Raw genomic sequence first — 17,630 nt, forward strand, 5'->3', positions numbered from 1 at the left:
TTTAATTTAGCATTTAATCTTCTATAATTGGCAGTAATTAGGATAATGTAGTGGTGATGCTAAATAGAGTCGGTCATATCCACCTACAAAACATAAGACAAAAAGTAAATTGTAGAATTAGAAAAAAGTTCACTGTTATTCCTGCACTGATGTTAAACGTGTTGACTTCATAGAAGTCAATGTCATCCCCAGGGCTTTATTCAATTTCCTGCACTGATGTTATACGTGTTGACTTCATAGAAGTCAATGTCATCCCCAGGGCTTTATTCAATTTCCTGCACTGATGTTAAACGTGTTGACTTCATAGAAGTCAATGTCATCCCCAGGGCTTTATTCAATTTCCTGCACTGATGTTATACGTGTTGACTTCATAGAAGTCAATGTCATCCCCAGGGCTTTATTCAATTTCCTGCACTGATGTTATACGTGTTGACTTCATAGAAGTCAATGTCATCCCCAGGGCTTTATTCAATTTCCTGCACTGATGTTATACGTGTTGACTTCATAGAAGTCAATGTCATCCCCAGGGCTTTATTCAATTTCCTGCACTGATGTTATACGTGTTGACTTCATAGAAGTCAATGTCATCCCCAGGGCTTTATTCAATTTCCTGCACTGATGTTATACGTGTTGACTTCATAGAAGTCAATGTCATCCCCAGGGCTTTATTCAATTTCCTGCACTGATGTTATACGTGTTGACTTCATAGAAGTCAATGTCATCCCCAGGGCTTTATTCAATTTCCTGCACTGATGTTATACGTGTTGACTTCATAGAAGTCAATGTCATCCCCAGGGCTTTATTCAATTTCCTGCACTGATGTTATACGTGTTGACTTCATAGAAGTCAATGTCATCCCCAGGGCTTTATTCAATTTCCTGCACTGATGTTATACGTGTTGACTTCATAGAAGTCAATGTCATCCCCAGGGCTTTATTCAATTTCCTGCACTGATGTTATACGTGTTGACTTCATAGAAGTCAATGTCATCCCCAGGGCTTTATTCAATTTCCTGCACTGATGTTATACGTGTTGACTTCATAGAAGTCAATGTCATCCCCAGGGCTTTATTCAATTTCCTGCACTGATGTTATACGTGTTGACTTCATAGAAGTCAATGTCATCCCCAGGGCTTTATTCAATTTCCTGCACTGATGTTATACGTGTTGACTTCATAGAAGTCAATGTCATCCCCAGGGCTTTATTCAATTTCCTGCACTGATGTTATACGTGTTGACTTCATAGAAGTCAATGTCATCCCCAGGGCTTTATTCAATTTCCTGCACTGATGTTATACGTGTTGACTTCATAGAAGTCAATGTCATCCCCAGGGCTTTATTCAATTTCCTGCACTGATGTTATACGTGTTGACTTCATAGAAGTCAATGTCATCCCCAGGGCTTTATTCAATTTCCTGCACCATTTAGACTTCAGTGGTCTGGCCCTGACAAAGACTTCTGTGAAGTCAAACCTTTGCTTTATTGCTGCAGTATGATATGATACAATGGGGAACAGCAATACACCATGTGTGGGCCTTCCCTTTATCTCAGATGTAGCACAAATACATTTTGGGTCTGCTGTCGGCCGACACGTGTGTGTGATTGTGAACTACCACCTCAACCTTATTTAGACAAGGCTTTACAAAACCTCAAAAGGTATACACCAACAGTAACCTAGTGCACGTGAGATACAAAGATGTTGGGATTAATGGAAGAGGTGAGTCAAATGCAGAGTTGTTTATCAGAATGAGTAGGCCAAAGGCTATAAAACGCTCTTCTCCTGCTGGGCTCTCAGCTCTTGCCGATTCAACCAATAATCTTCAGACTGTTTCCGGGAAACTGTCCTGACACTCCTGATGTTCTGCCAAGCCCACTTTGTCCCAAATTGGTTGATCTTTCCGTCTATTTCCGGGGTGTCAGGCAAGTAAAGGTGCCTTATGGTCCACTTCACCTAAGCATTTTCCAGTCCAGTGTCAAGGCAACGCAAAGGACAGAGCTTGACCTCTGACCTCATTACAGGCGTTGTGTGCAGATGACAGAGTTAGGCCTGTTTACTGCTAAGTGGAAAGTAACTTGTTTAGCCCAGGCTGCCCCCAAGGCATCAGTTCGGTTTCATAGCCACAGCATGGTTCGAAACGGATTTTAAAAATACTATTCAGCTATGTAGTCACACAATCACTATGGTCTCAGACATTTAGACATGCTATTTATTTAGTCTGAATGTGGGCCTATTTTGTTGCTGGATTACAAGGTGTATTTTGTGCCCTGTACACACTCGTAAGGCTGATATACAGTACAACACATTTGCAATGATTTTTTTCCACACAAAATGTTTTATGCAACATGACTTTGACACAGTAGAAACCCAGCTGCCATTCTGGCTCCCATCACTAATCCCTGGCGGTGCAAAAAAGGACAGTCAGTCTCCTCTGACCTTAATCTTCACTTTACACAACAAGCCTTCAGATTGACGCTCTTACCGCATGGATGTCAGTCACGACCTTTTGCAGAAGTCCCTTTTCTGCATGTACAGCGATCAAGGTTCGAAGATCAGGTCAGCAGAATTAAAGCAAGGTAGAATCAATGACTAATCCCTTCTAAAAATCACCGACTCATCTTTTACATCGCATCTGATATCCGCCAATTCCACCAGAAAAGCGCATGGAATATGGATGTTGCATAAGCACATTTAGGGAACTTCAATATTCTCCACATTACATGATATGAACATTTCCTCGGCACTGATGGCTCAGCATATACCTTACAGCATAAGTCACATATTCCCTCTCAAACATACTGTGTCCTCAAAAGATGGCTCATATGATTAATATATGACACTACACACAGGTAGTGTGACAAATATTAGACTGTGCAGAGGCTTTGAGTTTTGTACAGAGTTGTTACACAGAAAACATGCAGTCAGCCCTAGCTTTCTGAATAAACATCATTCAGCAGATGCCAGACATGTATAGTATTTAGACTTTATTTAAAGAAATACAACAGATAGTCAAAGAACAATTTAGAAAACCTGAACTATTTTAATTTTTTTTACAGAAAAGTAACAATGTGGGCCACTCATTTGTCTTTCTCCTTCTGCTCTTTCTCCGCTTTGGCCTCCTCCGCCTCATGTCTCTTGATCAGCTCATCCACTTCCTTCTGTTTCAGCACCTTGATGCAAGTCTTTCCGTTCTCTCTGGTCAGAGTGGCGATCTCCACTAGATAACACCAAAGCGGAGACACATAGGGTTACAAAAAGGAAGCTACCACCCAGCATGTAAACCAATAACATAACTTTTGGGGGGAATATTTAGCAGTTAAGGAGATTGGAAGGGGGGAAATGAGGAACGCAATACAACAGACATGCATATACAGTATATGCAAATAAAGCCTTTGTTCACACACCCGGCCTTAAGGCTCAAATCAGTATTTCAAATCAATTTTGGACTCCTGGACTGTCCAAACAGCAAGTTACAAGTGACCAAAATGGGTGTGTGTGTTTTCAGACAGCAGTCATTTGCTGACAAGTCTATGCTAGTTGTCATAGTAACAACAGTGTATGTGTGCAGTGTGTAAGTGTGTAAGGTGACAATGCCTGCCATGGACATTTTCCATTTCCTTTGAATGTTCTAAAATCATAGGATAAGAACACTATTAAAGCCTCAAAATGATAACTTTCATAACTAGACCTTTTTGGCATTCTAGCACAATCACCAATTTGTTTGTAAACAATTAACAAGCTAGTTAGCTACAATGTTCTTGTCAAACAGAGTAGCTAGCAATAAACGATATAAAAACCACCTGAGGGCAAATAAATCAGATTTGACTGTTCAGACAAGTCACATGTCCAGGATAGGGCTGGGCAATATGGCCAAAATATATCACAGCATTGAAAAAAAAATTGACAATATGACGGTATTTATGTTGTCGAATAATAAAAGTTGCGACACGGTAGGAACCAAAGTGTTGATAAAGTGTTTCATAGGTGACTATAATCTTTGGCTACATGGAATCCTTACTCTTAGCTACTTTGGGTAGCTACCATTCATGCCTTGCATATTCCTCAGGGGTATGCGCAATGCCGTCGGGTTACGCCAAATAAAAATGTGATTAATATTTTTTTCCTTCACATTTTCAAACAGTACATTTATATTTTCCAAAATGGGGCTATACATTTGGGTGAGGTTTTTTGCCCTCGCCCGAGGAACCTTGTTTCACTGCCAAAAATACAATTAAAACCATCTAGTGTTCAGCGAAATAACCACACTAAGTCAAATACAGGTAGCCTAGTCAAATAATTAACATCCAATCACATTAACCGTTACTTTCTTGTGGGAAACCTTCACTCTTGCGCAGACATTTTGAAAATGAAATATGACAATTTGAAAAATAAGCCACAGGAGTTTATTGAGCGAGAATAAAGACTACTTTAGAGTAGTAAGACATGAATAAATGCAACAGATACCATTAATAAGAAGAGCCTAGAAGAGTCTTATATGGTGAGCTACCGACTTAATTCTTTCAGCTGCCGCAGATATGGCTGGGACAATGCTGGGGGAAAAAGGCCAAAAAAAAACTATAGACAATGCCTTCATCAAACAACACTATTTTGAAACATTTACTGCTTCGCATACAAGCAAGTGAATTGTGTGTGTTGCAGCTGGATGTCAGACATGGGGGGGGGGGGGGCATCAAATGGACTTGTGGTCAAGATGTGTTGGTATCTGTACTGATGGAGCAAAAGCCATGACAAGGGAGACCTAGTGGATTGGTAAGCGCGTGCAAGCAGTTGCCCACGTCGCCACTTGGGTACACGGCAGCATCCACAGAGAGGCTCTTGCTGCCAAGGGAATGCCTGACAGCTTGAAAGACGTTTTGGACTTTAACTTTGTTAAAGCAAGGCCCCTGAACTCTCATGTAATTTCTGCATTATGTGATATGGGCAGCGACCATCTAATGCTTTTACAACATACAGAAGTGCGCTGATTATCAAAGGGCAAAGTATTGACAAAAAAAAAAAATGTTTTCTTGAGTGACGAGCTTAAAGTTCTTACTGACCATAATTTTCACTTGTCTGACCGCTTGCACGATGACGAGTTTCTAACACAACTGGCCTATCTGGGTGATGTTTTTTCCCCTCGCCTGAATGATCTGAATTACAGGGCCTCTATATTCAATGGGCGGGACAAAATTGAGGCTAAGAAGTTGGAGATATTTTTTGTCTGCATTAACAAGGACAACACAGGTCTTTCCATCATTGTATGATGTTTGTGCAAATGTACTCAAGATACGGACAATGTCAAATGTGATACAGTGAAGCACGAGTGAGCTGGGTGCGCAATTACACAGGTACTTTCCCGAAACAGATGACACAAACTGGATTTGTTATCCCTTTCATGACCTGCCTCCAGTCCACTTACTGATATAAGCCTCATCACAATTGCAACAAGCGGTTCTGTGAAAATTGAATTTAGCCACTGCCAGATTTCTGGATAGGGCTGCGCTCAGAGTATCCTGCCTTGGCAAATCGCACTGTTAAGACATTGATGTCCTTTGCAACCACGAACATATGTGAGAGTGGATTCTGAGCCCTCACAAGCATGAAAACTAAATACAGGCACAGACTGTGTGTTGAAAATGATTTAAGACTGAGACTCTCTCCAATACAACCCAACATTGCAGAGTTAAGTGCATCCTTTCAAGCACACCCTTCTCATTAACCTGTGGTGAGTTATTCACAATATTCAATTAACAAATAATGTTTTATATGTAAGATGGCTAAATAAAGAGCATAATTATTATCATTTGTGCCCTGGTCCTCCTATAAGAGCTCTTTGTCACTTCCCACGAGCTGGGTTGTTACAAAAAATCTCATTCTTATGTTTAAAAAACAAATTATTGTATAGTGTGTGGCAGGCTTACAATGATGTCAAAAAACACAATTTGAGAGTGCGCTGACCCTGGTGCTAGAAGGGGCACGCAGCTGGAGGTTGAATGTTTGAAAAGACTATAAAAAGTTTGGGAACCACTGATTTAGAAGATCCTGTTGCACAAACATGCACATTTAAGTCTACACCATTACTGGTATTATCAGGCTGTATTGCTGTATATATACTTTTACTCTGACTCAGTACATTTATTAGCTAGCTAGCCAGCTAACTAGCATTAGTGACTAACAAGATTTAGGCCCAACCTGCTAAGAAAAAACAAACTAGCTGTTTGCAGATATATGAAACAAACTAATAGTGTAATTATATACTGAACAAAAATATAAAGCAACATGTAGTGTTGGTTCCATGTTTCATGAGCTGAAATAAAAGATCCCAGAAATGTTCCATACGCACAAAAAGCTTTTCTCTCTCAAATTGTGCACACATTTGTTACATCCTTGTTAGTGAGCATTTCTCCTTTGCCAAGATAATCCATCCAGCTGACAGTTGTAGCATATCAAGAAGCTGATTAAACAGCATGATAATTACACAAGTGCACTTTGTGCTGGGGACAAAAGGCCACTCAAATGTGCAGTTGTCACAACACAAGGCCACAGATGTCTCAAGTCTTGATGGAGCGTGCAATTGGCATGCTGACTGCAGTAATGTCAATAAAGAATTTAATGTTCATTTCTCTACAATAAGCCGCCTCCAACGTAATTTTAAAGAATTTGGCAGTACGTCCAACTGGCCTCACAACCGCAGACCACGTGTAACCACGCCAGCCCAGGATCTCCACATTCAGCTTCTTTACCTGCGGGATCGTCTGAGGAGGTGGGATGCTGAAGAGAATTTAGTTTGGTAGAGAATGAATATTTCTGATTGGCTGGACCTGCCTCCTCAGTGGGTGGGCCCCAGTCATGTTAAATCCATAAATTAGGACCTAATGAATTCATTTCAATTGCGTGATTTCCTACTATGAACTAACGCAGTAAAATCTTTGAAATTGTTGCATGCTGTGTTAATATTTTTGTTCAGTATAGAACACTAGTGGATTTATAGTAAGAAGCATTGTTGCATGTGCTGCATTGACCATGCAGACTGAACGCAAGTGTCTCTCTCTCATGTTCGAGGAACAACAAATTGCGCTCCTTGAGTGACAGGGGCCGGGGCTAGGTCTGTGTAGAAAGTGGCATAGAGAGAGATGACCCAAGTAACAAAGTCAACTATAAAAATGGATGTTACACACGTTTAACAAACCGACATTCAAATGCCGTTACAGAAGGTTAAGTAAAAACCTAGCCTGGTCCGTCCATCAACACCAGTATATAGTAAAATAGGGTATCCTACCCAGCCTTAGGGCAGGAATCAGATTTGCATCTGACTTTAAACAACCTACAAAGGTGGTTTGAAATGTGACCTGAAATATCTGAGTCACTTCAAACAGCCAATGTCAACATGGCTTAAGTTAAAAAGGTCCATTAACACTCAATTTGAGTAATATTCCATTCTGATTGAGTCTCAAGAGCTCTCTCATACACACAGGCAATCTTTCACTAACACACACCTTTCTCAGCAGACAGCTTGCTGACGTCCATAGTCTTGTTGAGCACTTTGACGGCCAGAGCCAGGGCAGAGGACAGAGACATCTCTCCTTCTTTGAAGTCCTGCTTCAGCATGGACACGGCCGCCTTGGAGAGGACACAAACAAGACACTTAATATCTTTAACACAACACTGAGAAAAAAAAGCACACTTTAAAGTTAAATTAAGAAGACACTGGGGGTGCTGGTGAGCCAAAGGGTCCCCTAAATGGCCATAAATTATTGTCCAGGCGATCCCACACACCTGTGAGAAAAATACAATATTATAAAAGAATTACAGTGGGGCACAAAAGTATTTAGTCAGCCACCAATTGTGCAAGTTCTTCCACTTAAAAAGATGAGAGGCCTGTAATTTTCTTCATAGGTACACTTCAACTATGACAGACAAACTTAGAAAAAAAATCCAGAAAATCACATTGTAGGATTTTTAATGAATTTATTTGCAAATTATGGTGGAAAATACGTATTTGGTCAATAACAAAAGTTTCTCAATACTTTGTTATTTACCCTTTGTTGGCAATGACAGAGGTCAAACGTTTTCTGTAAGTCTTCACACACTGTTGCTGGTATTTTGGCCCATTCCTCCACATCTACTTCGCATTGAGTTGATCAGGCTTTTGATTGTGGCCAGTGGAATGTTGTCAAACTCCTCTTCAATGGCTGTGCGAAGTTGGTGGATATTGTCGGGAACTGGAACGCGCTGTTGTGCACGCCGATCCAGAGCATCCCAAACATGCTCAATGGGTGACATGTCTTGTGAGTACGCAGGCCATGGATGAACTGGGACATTTTCAGCTTCCAGAAACTGTGTACAGATCCTTGAAACACAGGGTCATGCATTATCATGATGAAACATTAGGTGATGGCAGAGGATGAATGACATGACAATTGGCCTCAGGATCTCTCTGTGCATTCAAATTGCCATCAATAAAATGCCCATAGCTTATGCCTGCCCATAACTTAACCCCACCGCCACCATGGGGCACTCTGTTCACAACGCTGACGTCAGCAAATCGCTTGCCATACATGGTTGTGAGGCCGGTTGGACGTACTGCCAAATTCTTGAAACCGACAATGAGGCAGCTTAAGGAATAGAAATAAAAATTAAATTCGCTGGTGGACATTCCTGCAGTCAGCATGCTAATTGCATGCTCCCTCACACTTGAGACGTTTGTGGTGTTGTGTGACAAAACTACAGATTTTAGAGCGGCCTTTTATTGTCCCCAGCACAAGATCATGCTGTTTAATCAGCTTCTTGATATGCCACACCTGTCAGGTGGATGGATTATCTTGTCAAAGGAGAAATGCTCACTAACAGGGATGTAAACAAAATCTTAAAAGAAATAAGTTCCCCGGGATCTTTTATTTCAACTCATGAAACATGGGACCAACACTTTACATGTTGCTTTTATATTTTTTTGTTAAGAATAGTTAAAATACCAAGATTGATCTCACATTCTCTGCCGAAAGCTCTCGTACGGGCATAATTTATTAATTTCTTGTTTCTCATAGTCTTTAGGTGCCACATGACAGCCCACAAACTCCAAGCAGGCTGTCATGTGACTTTTATTGAGGAGTGGCTTCTGTCTGGCCCCTCTACCATAAAGGCCTGATTGGTGGAGTGCTGCAGTGATGGTTGCCCTTCTGGAAGGTTCTCCCATCTCCACAGAGGAACTCAAGAACCTGTCGGTGACTATCAGGTTCTTGGTCACCTTCCTTACCCCCAATTGCTCAGTTTGGCCGGGCAGTCAGCTCTTGGTAGTCTTGGTGGTTCTAAACTTCTTCCATTGAAGAATGATGGAGGCCACTGTGTTCTTGGGGACCTTTAATGCTGAAGACATTTGTTGGTACACTTCCCAAGATCTGTGCCTCGATACAATCCTGTCTCAGCGCTCTACGGACAATGTCCTCATGGCTTGGTTTTTGTTCTGAAATGCATTGGTCGACTGTGGGACCTTATATAGACAGGTGTGTGCTTTTCCAAATCATGTTCAATCAATTGAATTTACCACAGGTGGACTCCAATCAAGTTGTAGAAACATCAAGGATGATCAATGGAAACAGGATGCACCTGATCTAAATTTCAAGTAACATAGTAAAGGGTCTAAATAGGTAATTAAATAAGGTAAATGTTTTTTTATTTTAATACATTTGCAAAAAAACATTCTAAACACCGGTTTTCACTTTTTCACTTTGGGGTAGTGTGTGTAGATTGCTGAGGAAAATCCATTTTAGAATAAGGCTGTAACAAAATTGGGCCGATCAACTAGTGCTCCCGCACATTGGCTAACCGGGTTATCTGAATTGTGTCCCACCCACCAACCCCTCTTTAACGCTACTGCTACTCTCTTTTCATCATATATGTATAGTCACTTTAACCATATCTACATGTACATACTACCTCAATCAGCCTGACTAACCGGTGTCTGTATGTAGCCTCGCTACTTCTATAGCCTCGCTACTGTATATAGCCTGTCTTTTTACTGTGGTTGTATTTCTTTACCTACCCATTGTTCACCTAATACCTTTTCTGCTCTATTGGTTAGAGCCTGTAAGTAAACATTTCACTGTAAGGTGTTGTTGTATTCAGCACACGTGACAAATAAACGTTTAATTTGATTTAGAAAGTCAAGGGGTATGAATACTTTCTGAAGGCACTGTATAGCACAGGAGGTTAGTAGCCCCTTAACTGGGGAGGACGGGCTCGTCATAATGGCTGGAGCAAAATGAGTGGAATTGTATCAAACACATGGTTCTATGTGCTTGATGCCATTCCATTCGGCAAAAATGCACACAATCTGGCTAAGCAAACATGTCCTTGATATTCAGGTTAGTCAAAGACTGAGCCATCATATACAACAATCCTGTGTGGTGAAACATTTGAGTTTACTCTTTTAATCTGTTCAATGATGAGCACCTTTCCAACATGCAGAGACCTTCAGAAGCACAGCTGCCGCCCTCTGGTGCCCAAGCTTTGCATAGTGTCATCATTAAATTTATTGCAGGAGAGACGTCACAGCATACGGACAAAGAGGCGGAATCAGGTGCAGCCATGAGTGAGTGGTCTTTGATGAGTGGTCTTTTGGTGGACTAAGTGAAATCGGGTGTGGTAGTAATGTAGGAACCAGTATTATGGTACTGTTCATGTACTGGTTCTCCATAACCAACCCAAATATACTACAGGTCATCTGAGAATCTACCACAGAAACAGGCTGCTTTATATAAAGGGGATTTAGGGTTGACAAAAAAAACAAAAATGAGTAATTTGTCCATAGTCGACCCGTGGTCCATCTCTGGTGATTGCAATTTGCCACAACAGATGAAGAAGGCAGCACGTAAACACATCCAATGTTAAGAGGGACTTACGGCACTATTGTTGCCGATACAGGTGGCCTTCCAGCCTCCGTAGTTGCCGCTGGGGTCACTCTGGTAGAGCTGGAAACCATAGTGTTTGTCCCAACCCATGTACAGCAGAGACACGCCAAAGGGCCTTTTCCCTGTGGTCAAACCGCACAAACAGAAATGTAAAGAATGGTATCTATAATGTCAACTTTGCTTTTTGAACAACCTCAGAGATCGAAAGGCAATCATGAATTCAGAAGACACTGCTTTTTCCACGGAAGGTGGCCGGACCAGCCACTTAACTTCACACTTACAGTATTGAGGAGCAGCGAGCTAAACATAATGGCCTTCCAATTGACACAGCGCTCTAGTTGCTTACGGTGACCTGCAGGTGGACTCTCGTTTCATTGGAGAGTGCTACTGAATAAAGCCTCATCTGGTGTAGACCGCAACTTACCTCCAAACTGTGTGTAAGCCTGTTTGATGTCACACAGAGCTGTAACCAGCTGCTCACAGGGGATAGGCTCCTGGTACTGCAGTAGGTATCTGTGGGAAGGGAGAAGAGGAATTCCATACGTTTCCACAATGTTGCTTGATCACTAGCTTCAATAATCTATTTAGGAGCAACAAAAAGGCACAAAGACCGAAATTTAGGCTACCTTTAGGGCATGTTCACATATGAAACGCGCTACTCTGGTTTGGATTGCCGGAGCGTGTCAGATTTCTACAGAAAACTTGCGATTAGCAAGACACACATTCTACATGACGTTTTATGTATTTGTGAGCATTTTAGCCTTTGTCAAGGTAATCCATCCACCTGATCGGTGTGGCATATCAAGTAGCTGATTAAACATGATCATTCCACAGGTGCCCCTTGTGATGGCGACAACAAAAGGCTACTAAAATCTGCAGTTGTGTCATACAACATAATGCCACACATGTCTCAAATTGAGGGAGTATGCAATTGACATGCTGATTGCAGGAATGTCCACCAGAGCTGTTGCCAGATAATTTAATGTACATTTTCCTACCATAAGCCGCCTCAGTCATTTTAGAGAATTTGGTACTACGTCCAACCGGCCTCACAACATGTAACCTCACCAGCCCAGGACCTCCACCTGTGGATTATCTGTGACCAGCCACCCAGACAGTTGGTGAAACTGAGTATTTCTGAAAAACTCATTCTGATTGGCAGGGCCTGGCTCCCAAGTGGGTGGGCCCATGCACTCCCAGGGCCACAGATGGCTGCACCCCAATCATGTGAAATCCATAGATAAGGTCTAATATTTTTTTTACATTTGGCATTATGCAGTCGGGCAGGTATCGTTCTCCTGGCATCTGCCAAACCCAGATTTGTAAGTTGGAATGCCAGATGGTGAAGCGTGATTTATCACATAAGGGAACGCGTTTCCACTGCTCCAGAGTCCAATGGTGTGGCTGCTCGGCCACAGAAACCCATTTCATGAAGCTCCTGAAGAACAGTTATTGTGCTGACGTTGCTTCCAGAGTCCGTTTGGAACTCTGTAGTGAGTGTTGCAAACGAGGACAGACAATTTTTTTCGCACTTCAGCACTCGGCGGTGCCATTCTGTGAGCTTGTGTGGCGTACCACTTCGCGGCTGAGCCGTTGTTGCTCCGAGAAGTTTCCACTTCACAAGAACAGCACTTACAGTTGACCGGGGAAGCTCTAGCAGGGCAGAAATTTGATGAACTGACTTGTTGGAAAGGTGGCATCCTAGGACGGTGCCATGATGAAAGTCACCAAGCTCTTCAGTAAGTCCATTGTACTGCCAATGTTTCGGAAGGAGATTGCATGGCGGTGGCCGCAATTTTATACACATGTCAGCAACAGGTGTGGCTGAAATGGCTGAATCCACTCATTCGAATGGATGTACACATACTTTTGTATATATAGTGCATTCCTGTAAAATGGAAGTGTCATTGGTAAGGAAAACAATTGTCTTTTCGGTTCTCCGAAATGTTTTACTAATTTATTATTATGCTTCATCAGCTATGGAGGGCATCAATCATATATATATCAGTGCTCTATTCATCTCTTAGGTGGTCCCCTGCTCACCTCTGTGCTATTAGTCTCAGCTCATTGGTCAGTACGTTGGCATCGGATGTGATTCCAGCCACGCTACACGCCATATCCCTGCAACACAAGACAAGAGGAAATGTCACACAAGCCAGTAGAGGCAATGGAAGGGCACTTCTGCCTGACAGCAACTTACTCATTCAGCTTGTAGATCTTTTCTGAGAAAAACACCTCGTCCAATAGCTTGTGGATGTTCCTCCTCTCAGCCGCCAGCAGCACACCGTCATTGGCCAAAATCCCCAGACAAGTGCCAGCGTGACCAATGGCCTCCATGGCATACTCTACCTGGTATAGGCGGCCTGCCAATAACAGATGGCAAATAATAAGTGTGGGCAATTCCATGGTAACGGAATGTCACATTTTAACAAACCATATAACTCCATGCACAATGACTACTTTGAACAATTTACACAGTAAGAAATAATACAAATTAAAAGACTTTCCTGGAATAACTGTGCAGATGCAGTATTTGGTCAAAATAAAACTGAAGGAGGTTTTTCCTTTGTTTCCAAATGTTGCATCTCCACAGTTCCTGTAATTGTGTTTTTGTAAAATTGTCAGTGGAAAATGTTAAAAGTGCATAGAACTCTATGGTTTGTTAAACTGTGAAATGATTCCGTTACCATGGAATTGCCTGTGTGTCTCAGCACAACGAAACAAAAGAAACGTCCCCTTTTCAGGACCCTGTCTTTCAAAGATAATTCATAAAAATCCAAAATAACTTCACAGATCTTCATTGTAAAGGGTTTAAACACCGTTTCCCATGATTGTTCAATGAACCATAAACAATAAATTAACATGCACCTGTGGAACAGTCGTTAAGACACTAACAGCTTACAGACTGTAGGAAATTTAAGGTCACAGTTATGAAAACTTAGGACACTAAAGAGTCCTTTCTACTGACTCTGAAAAACACCAAAAGAAAGATAAATTGCAATGTGAGACGACTAAGACAGCGCTACAGGGAGACAGGACGGACAGCTGATCGTTACACCAGCCCGAGTTATACCAGGAACGCACAATCCCTCCATCAGTGCTCAGACTGTCCGCAATAGGCTGAGAGAGAATGGACTGAGGGCTTGTAGGCCGGTTGTAAAGTCACCGGCAACAACGTCGACCTATGGGCACAAACCCTACACTGAGGCCTGTACTCTGGAGCGGGGTTGATTTGGAGGTGGAGGGTCCATCATGGTCTGGGGCAGTGTGTCACAGCATCATCAGACTGAGCTTGTTGTCATTGCAGGCAATCTCAACGCTGTGCGTTACAGGGAAGACATCCTCCACCCTCATGTGGTATCCTTCCTACAGACTCATCCTGACATGACCCTCCTGCATGACAATACCACCAGCCATACCGCTTGTTCTGTGCGGTATTTCCTGCAGAGAATGTCAGTGTTCTGCCATGGCCAGCAAAGAGCCCGGATCTCAATCCCATTGAGCACGTCTGGGACCTGTTGGATCGGAGGGTGAGTGCTAGGGCCATTTGTCTTGGAACTTGCAGGTGCCTTGGTGGAAGAATGAGGTAACATCTCACAGCAAGAACGGGCAAATCTGGTGAAGTCCATTAGGAGGAGATGCACTGCAGTACTTAATGCAGCTGGTGGCCACACAAGATACGGACTTCCTTTTTATTTTGACCTCACCCTTTTTTCAGGGACACATTATTCCATTTCTGTTAGTCTGTCTGTGGAACTTGTTCAGTTTATGTCTCAGTTGTTAAATCTTGTTATGTTCATACAAATATTTACACATGTTAAGTTTGCTGAAAATAAGTGTAGTTGACAGTGAGGATGTTTGTTTTTACTGAGTTTATAAATGCACCCTTCCTTTTAGACAGCCTTCCCCCACAATACTAGAACAGTAAGCAAAATGACGTTGAAAATAACTATTTACCAGCTATTGAAGTTATGATATGGTGAAAATACATAATTTAAAGACATCTATGTTTGGGCCAAATCAAGACCTGTACAGACCGGACAAAATCTGAACCAAACATTAGACGTCTATGATTGGTTCGGATTTGGTCCAGACCAAAATGCAAAGTCCGTGGATATGGAAATCAAGGCCGATCCGAACTGCACCAAAAAAAAATATGTCCGGACCAAGAAAATAGGTCCAAAAGGCGTCAGCGGCGGTCCGCGCTTACTGAGGTATAGCCTACAGTGTCGCCTGAAATTTCATTTTAGGAACGGCTATCTATGTGGTAGGCCCACTGTTTCTAAAACAGGCCGTTGCATTGGCTTTATTAGTCCTCTTTCCTGTCACTAATCGACGTGGCTATTTAAGCTCTGAATATCAGATACCCAACTTTATCAGGAGTTCTCATAAACCGATTTGCAATAACACAGCAGGAAATGCAGAAGTATTTTCTTTGTCGCTATGATCAGCCCATAAAAGATTGAGTTAAAAACTTGAAATCACTGATCATGACAACTGCTGTCCATGAAACTCATGTAGTAGCCTGATGGTCCATTCCATATTCTACATTTTACTTTGGCCTGTCCTGTTTTTAGGATATGTTGTTCAACAGGTCAGCACATTTTCTTTTTTTTTTTGATTGGGCGCCATTTAGGTTAGGCTATTTGATCAGAGAAACCTGCATGATGTAAAAGTTTGTCTCATTACATTGTCATACATTTATCTCCAGCCTGTAGGCTACAGAGAAGACCACAGTCTCTACCATATGCTATATTTGCTACATGATTTATGTTCGATAATTTTTGTTGACAGAATGTTGCTGGAGGGGACTCACTCCAACAGCAGCCTTGAAAGGAGAGCTTTGAATGGACAATATAAATCATTTGCGTCCCTGCCTTTGACAAAGTGGGCACTGCCTATCACAGGGTGGCATCAACGCTCACCTAAAAAGCCCATATGACACAGGCTGACAAATTGTCTTTGTTTTTGGGTAGAATTGTGAGATGTTGTGTTGTTGGAGGTTCGTCTGGATCAGTTCAGCTCAGAAAATACCGCCCTTGTCAATCTGCCAACTGGCGGCAGCCTAGTCCTGCCTAATGGCTGGCCCAAGATGAAGAAATAACTGACATGATTAGATTTGTAAAACTTTGCAGTAGGATATAAGCTTTCACCTATCCAATTGTATTTGATCCATCTTATTTCAAGGAGCAAGTGAAGGATGCATTCAAAGTATTCCAACATGAATGTCCATCAGTTGTCAATAACTTTACTGCCTATAAATTGAGAGGCTCAATCTTACCTTCAGGCGAGAAGATGGTTGTTCTTGAATCATATCGACGAGACTGTAAAAGTTCAACAATATCACACTACATAGGGCAGACTACAAACTGTCATAAATTGCTGTTGCGCTTCCATCAGTTTCTTTGGCTTCCATTACAAAAACTTAGATCTCAGGTTGCTTTGATACTCACCATCTTAGTAGTTTCCTTTAAAATGCTGTGGAGGTTAAACAAATAATGTTTAGATAACAAATTCATCAACTCCACTATGTGATAAGAAAGTTGCTAAAGGCTTAGTCAACTCATTCTGCCAGATTGATATTTATCCATGCCGGTACTCTAGTTTTTCTGCGCTTGCTTGTCATAGCTATGGCTAACGTTAGCTAGTTTGATTTGCGCTCGTACGGAGGCCAGCAGAGTGAAACTGAAAGTGCAGTAGTACCTGAGGATTTTGAAATAATTTGCTATAAGGACAACATATGTACACACCATTGATTCATTGCAAGTTAACGTTAACTTCTGTTTATGCCATAGTTACAACTTTAGTAATAGCGCAAGATCTATCAATTAGTATGCTTGCTAGCTAAGTGCTAGCTCTCGAGCTACCATGAAGCAGCAACTTTTAGCTCACGAGCTCCCCACTCCATCCACCATTACAGATGTTAAAGGAAATGGCTAGCTAGCTAAATGACATGAATTACAATATCACTACTGTGCAAAGCAATACGAGTGTTCTCATTTTTTTAAAGGGATAACTAAAAGCTGAAATATACAACGCAAATTGTCATACACCTTCTCTTGAGTTGTAACCTAACGTAGCCAGCGTGAAAAAAAGACTCTGTCAAAGATATTTCCTTGTTGTACTTTTTTTCCCCCTTCGACTTCTTCTTCGGGATTAGGTTGGAGGACCACATCCAATTTAAGGTGCTTACACCGCCACCTACTGTACTGGAGTATGAAGCCTTTCGCCCATTATCTCAACAATCTTAAAGACCGGTCACTATGACTTCAGACAGATCCGCCCGCCCGTCTAGCATCCCTACTCTGGATGGTTCTGACTTAGAATATGTGGACAACTACAAATACCTAGGTGTCTGGTTAGACTGTAAACTCTCCTACCAGACTCACATTAAGCATCTCCAATCCAAAATTAAAGCATCCTTCACTCATGCTGCCAAACATACCCTCGTAAAACTGACTATCCTACCGATCCTTGACCTCCAACACAATAGACAGCAAACTGGATCTAGTCTATCACAGTGCCATCCGTTTTGTCACCAAAGTCCCATATACCACCCACCACTGGGACCTGTATGCTTTCGTTGGCTGGCCCTCGCTTCATATTCGTCGCCAAACCCAGTGGCTCCAGGTCATCTATATGTCTTTGCTAGGTAAAGTCCCACCTTATCTCAGCTCACTGGTCACCATAGCAGCACCCACCCATATCACGTGCTCTAGCAGGTAT

The 17,630-nt window shown here is 42.0% G+C and overlaps 1 protein-coding gene across 2 annotated transcripts; it reads right to left on the minus strand.

The window, feature by feature from the left end:
* Positions 1 to 2,192: 2,192 nt before the first annotated feature.
* psma4 (proteasome 20S subunit alpha 4) lies at positions 2,193 to 17,061 on the minus strand. Of its 2 annotated transcripts, none has more exons than XM_064930539.1 (9): positions 16,958 to 17,061; positions 16,358 to 16,382; positions 16,186 to 16,228; positions 13,105 to 13,267; positions 12,948 to 13,025; positions 11,329 to 11,417; positions 10,896 to 11,026; positions 7,494 to 7,617; positions 2,193 to 3,214 (listed from the first exon to the last, which is right to left on the minus strand). In XM_064930539.1, exons 2-9 carry the CDS (start codon positions 16,358 to 16,360, stop codon positions 3,075 to 3,077), a joined length of 771 nt encoding a protein of 256 aa, XP_064786611.1. In that variant the 5' UTR covers positions 16,361 to 16,382; positions 16,958 to 17,061; the 3' UTR covers positions 2,193 to 3,074. The 2 variants fall into 2 exon arrangements, with proteins under 2 accessions (XP_064786611.1, XP_064786612.1); XM_064930540.1 differs by lacking the exon at positions 16,958 to 17,061 and adding an exon at positions 16,608 to 16,650.
* Between the last annotated feature and the right edge of the window lie 569 nt (positions 17,062 to 17,630).

Source organism: Oncorhynchus masou, chromosome 22 (assembly GCF_036934945.1).
Source record: "Oncorhynchus masou masou isolate Uvic2021 chromosome 22, UVic_Omas_1.1, whole genome shotgun sequence".
In the NCBI taxonomy this organism is placed as follows: Eukaryota; Metazoa; Chordata; class Actinopteri; order Salmoniformes; family Salmonidae; genus Oncorhynchus; species Oncorhynchus masou.

What these genes read in the sequence shown, in the direction of transcription:
- psma4 (XM_064930539.1), bottom strand. An exon ending in CTGAGACTAATAGCACAGAG is followed by an intron (nt 11,418 to 12,947) that starts GTGAGCAGGGGA and finishes CCCTTCCCACAG; the next exon opens with ATACCTACTGCAGTACCAGG. An exon ending in GTATCGGCAACAATAGTGCC is followed by an intron (nt 7,618 to 10,895) that starts GTAAGTCCCTCT and finishes GTCCTCTCCAAG; the next exon opens with GCGGCCGTGTCCATGCTGAA.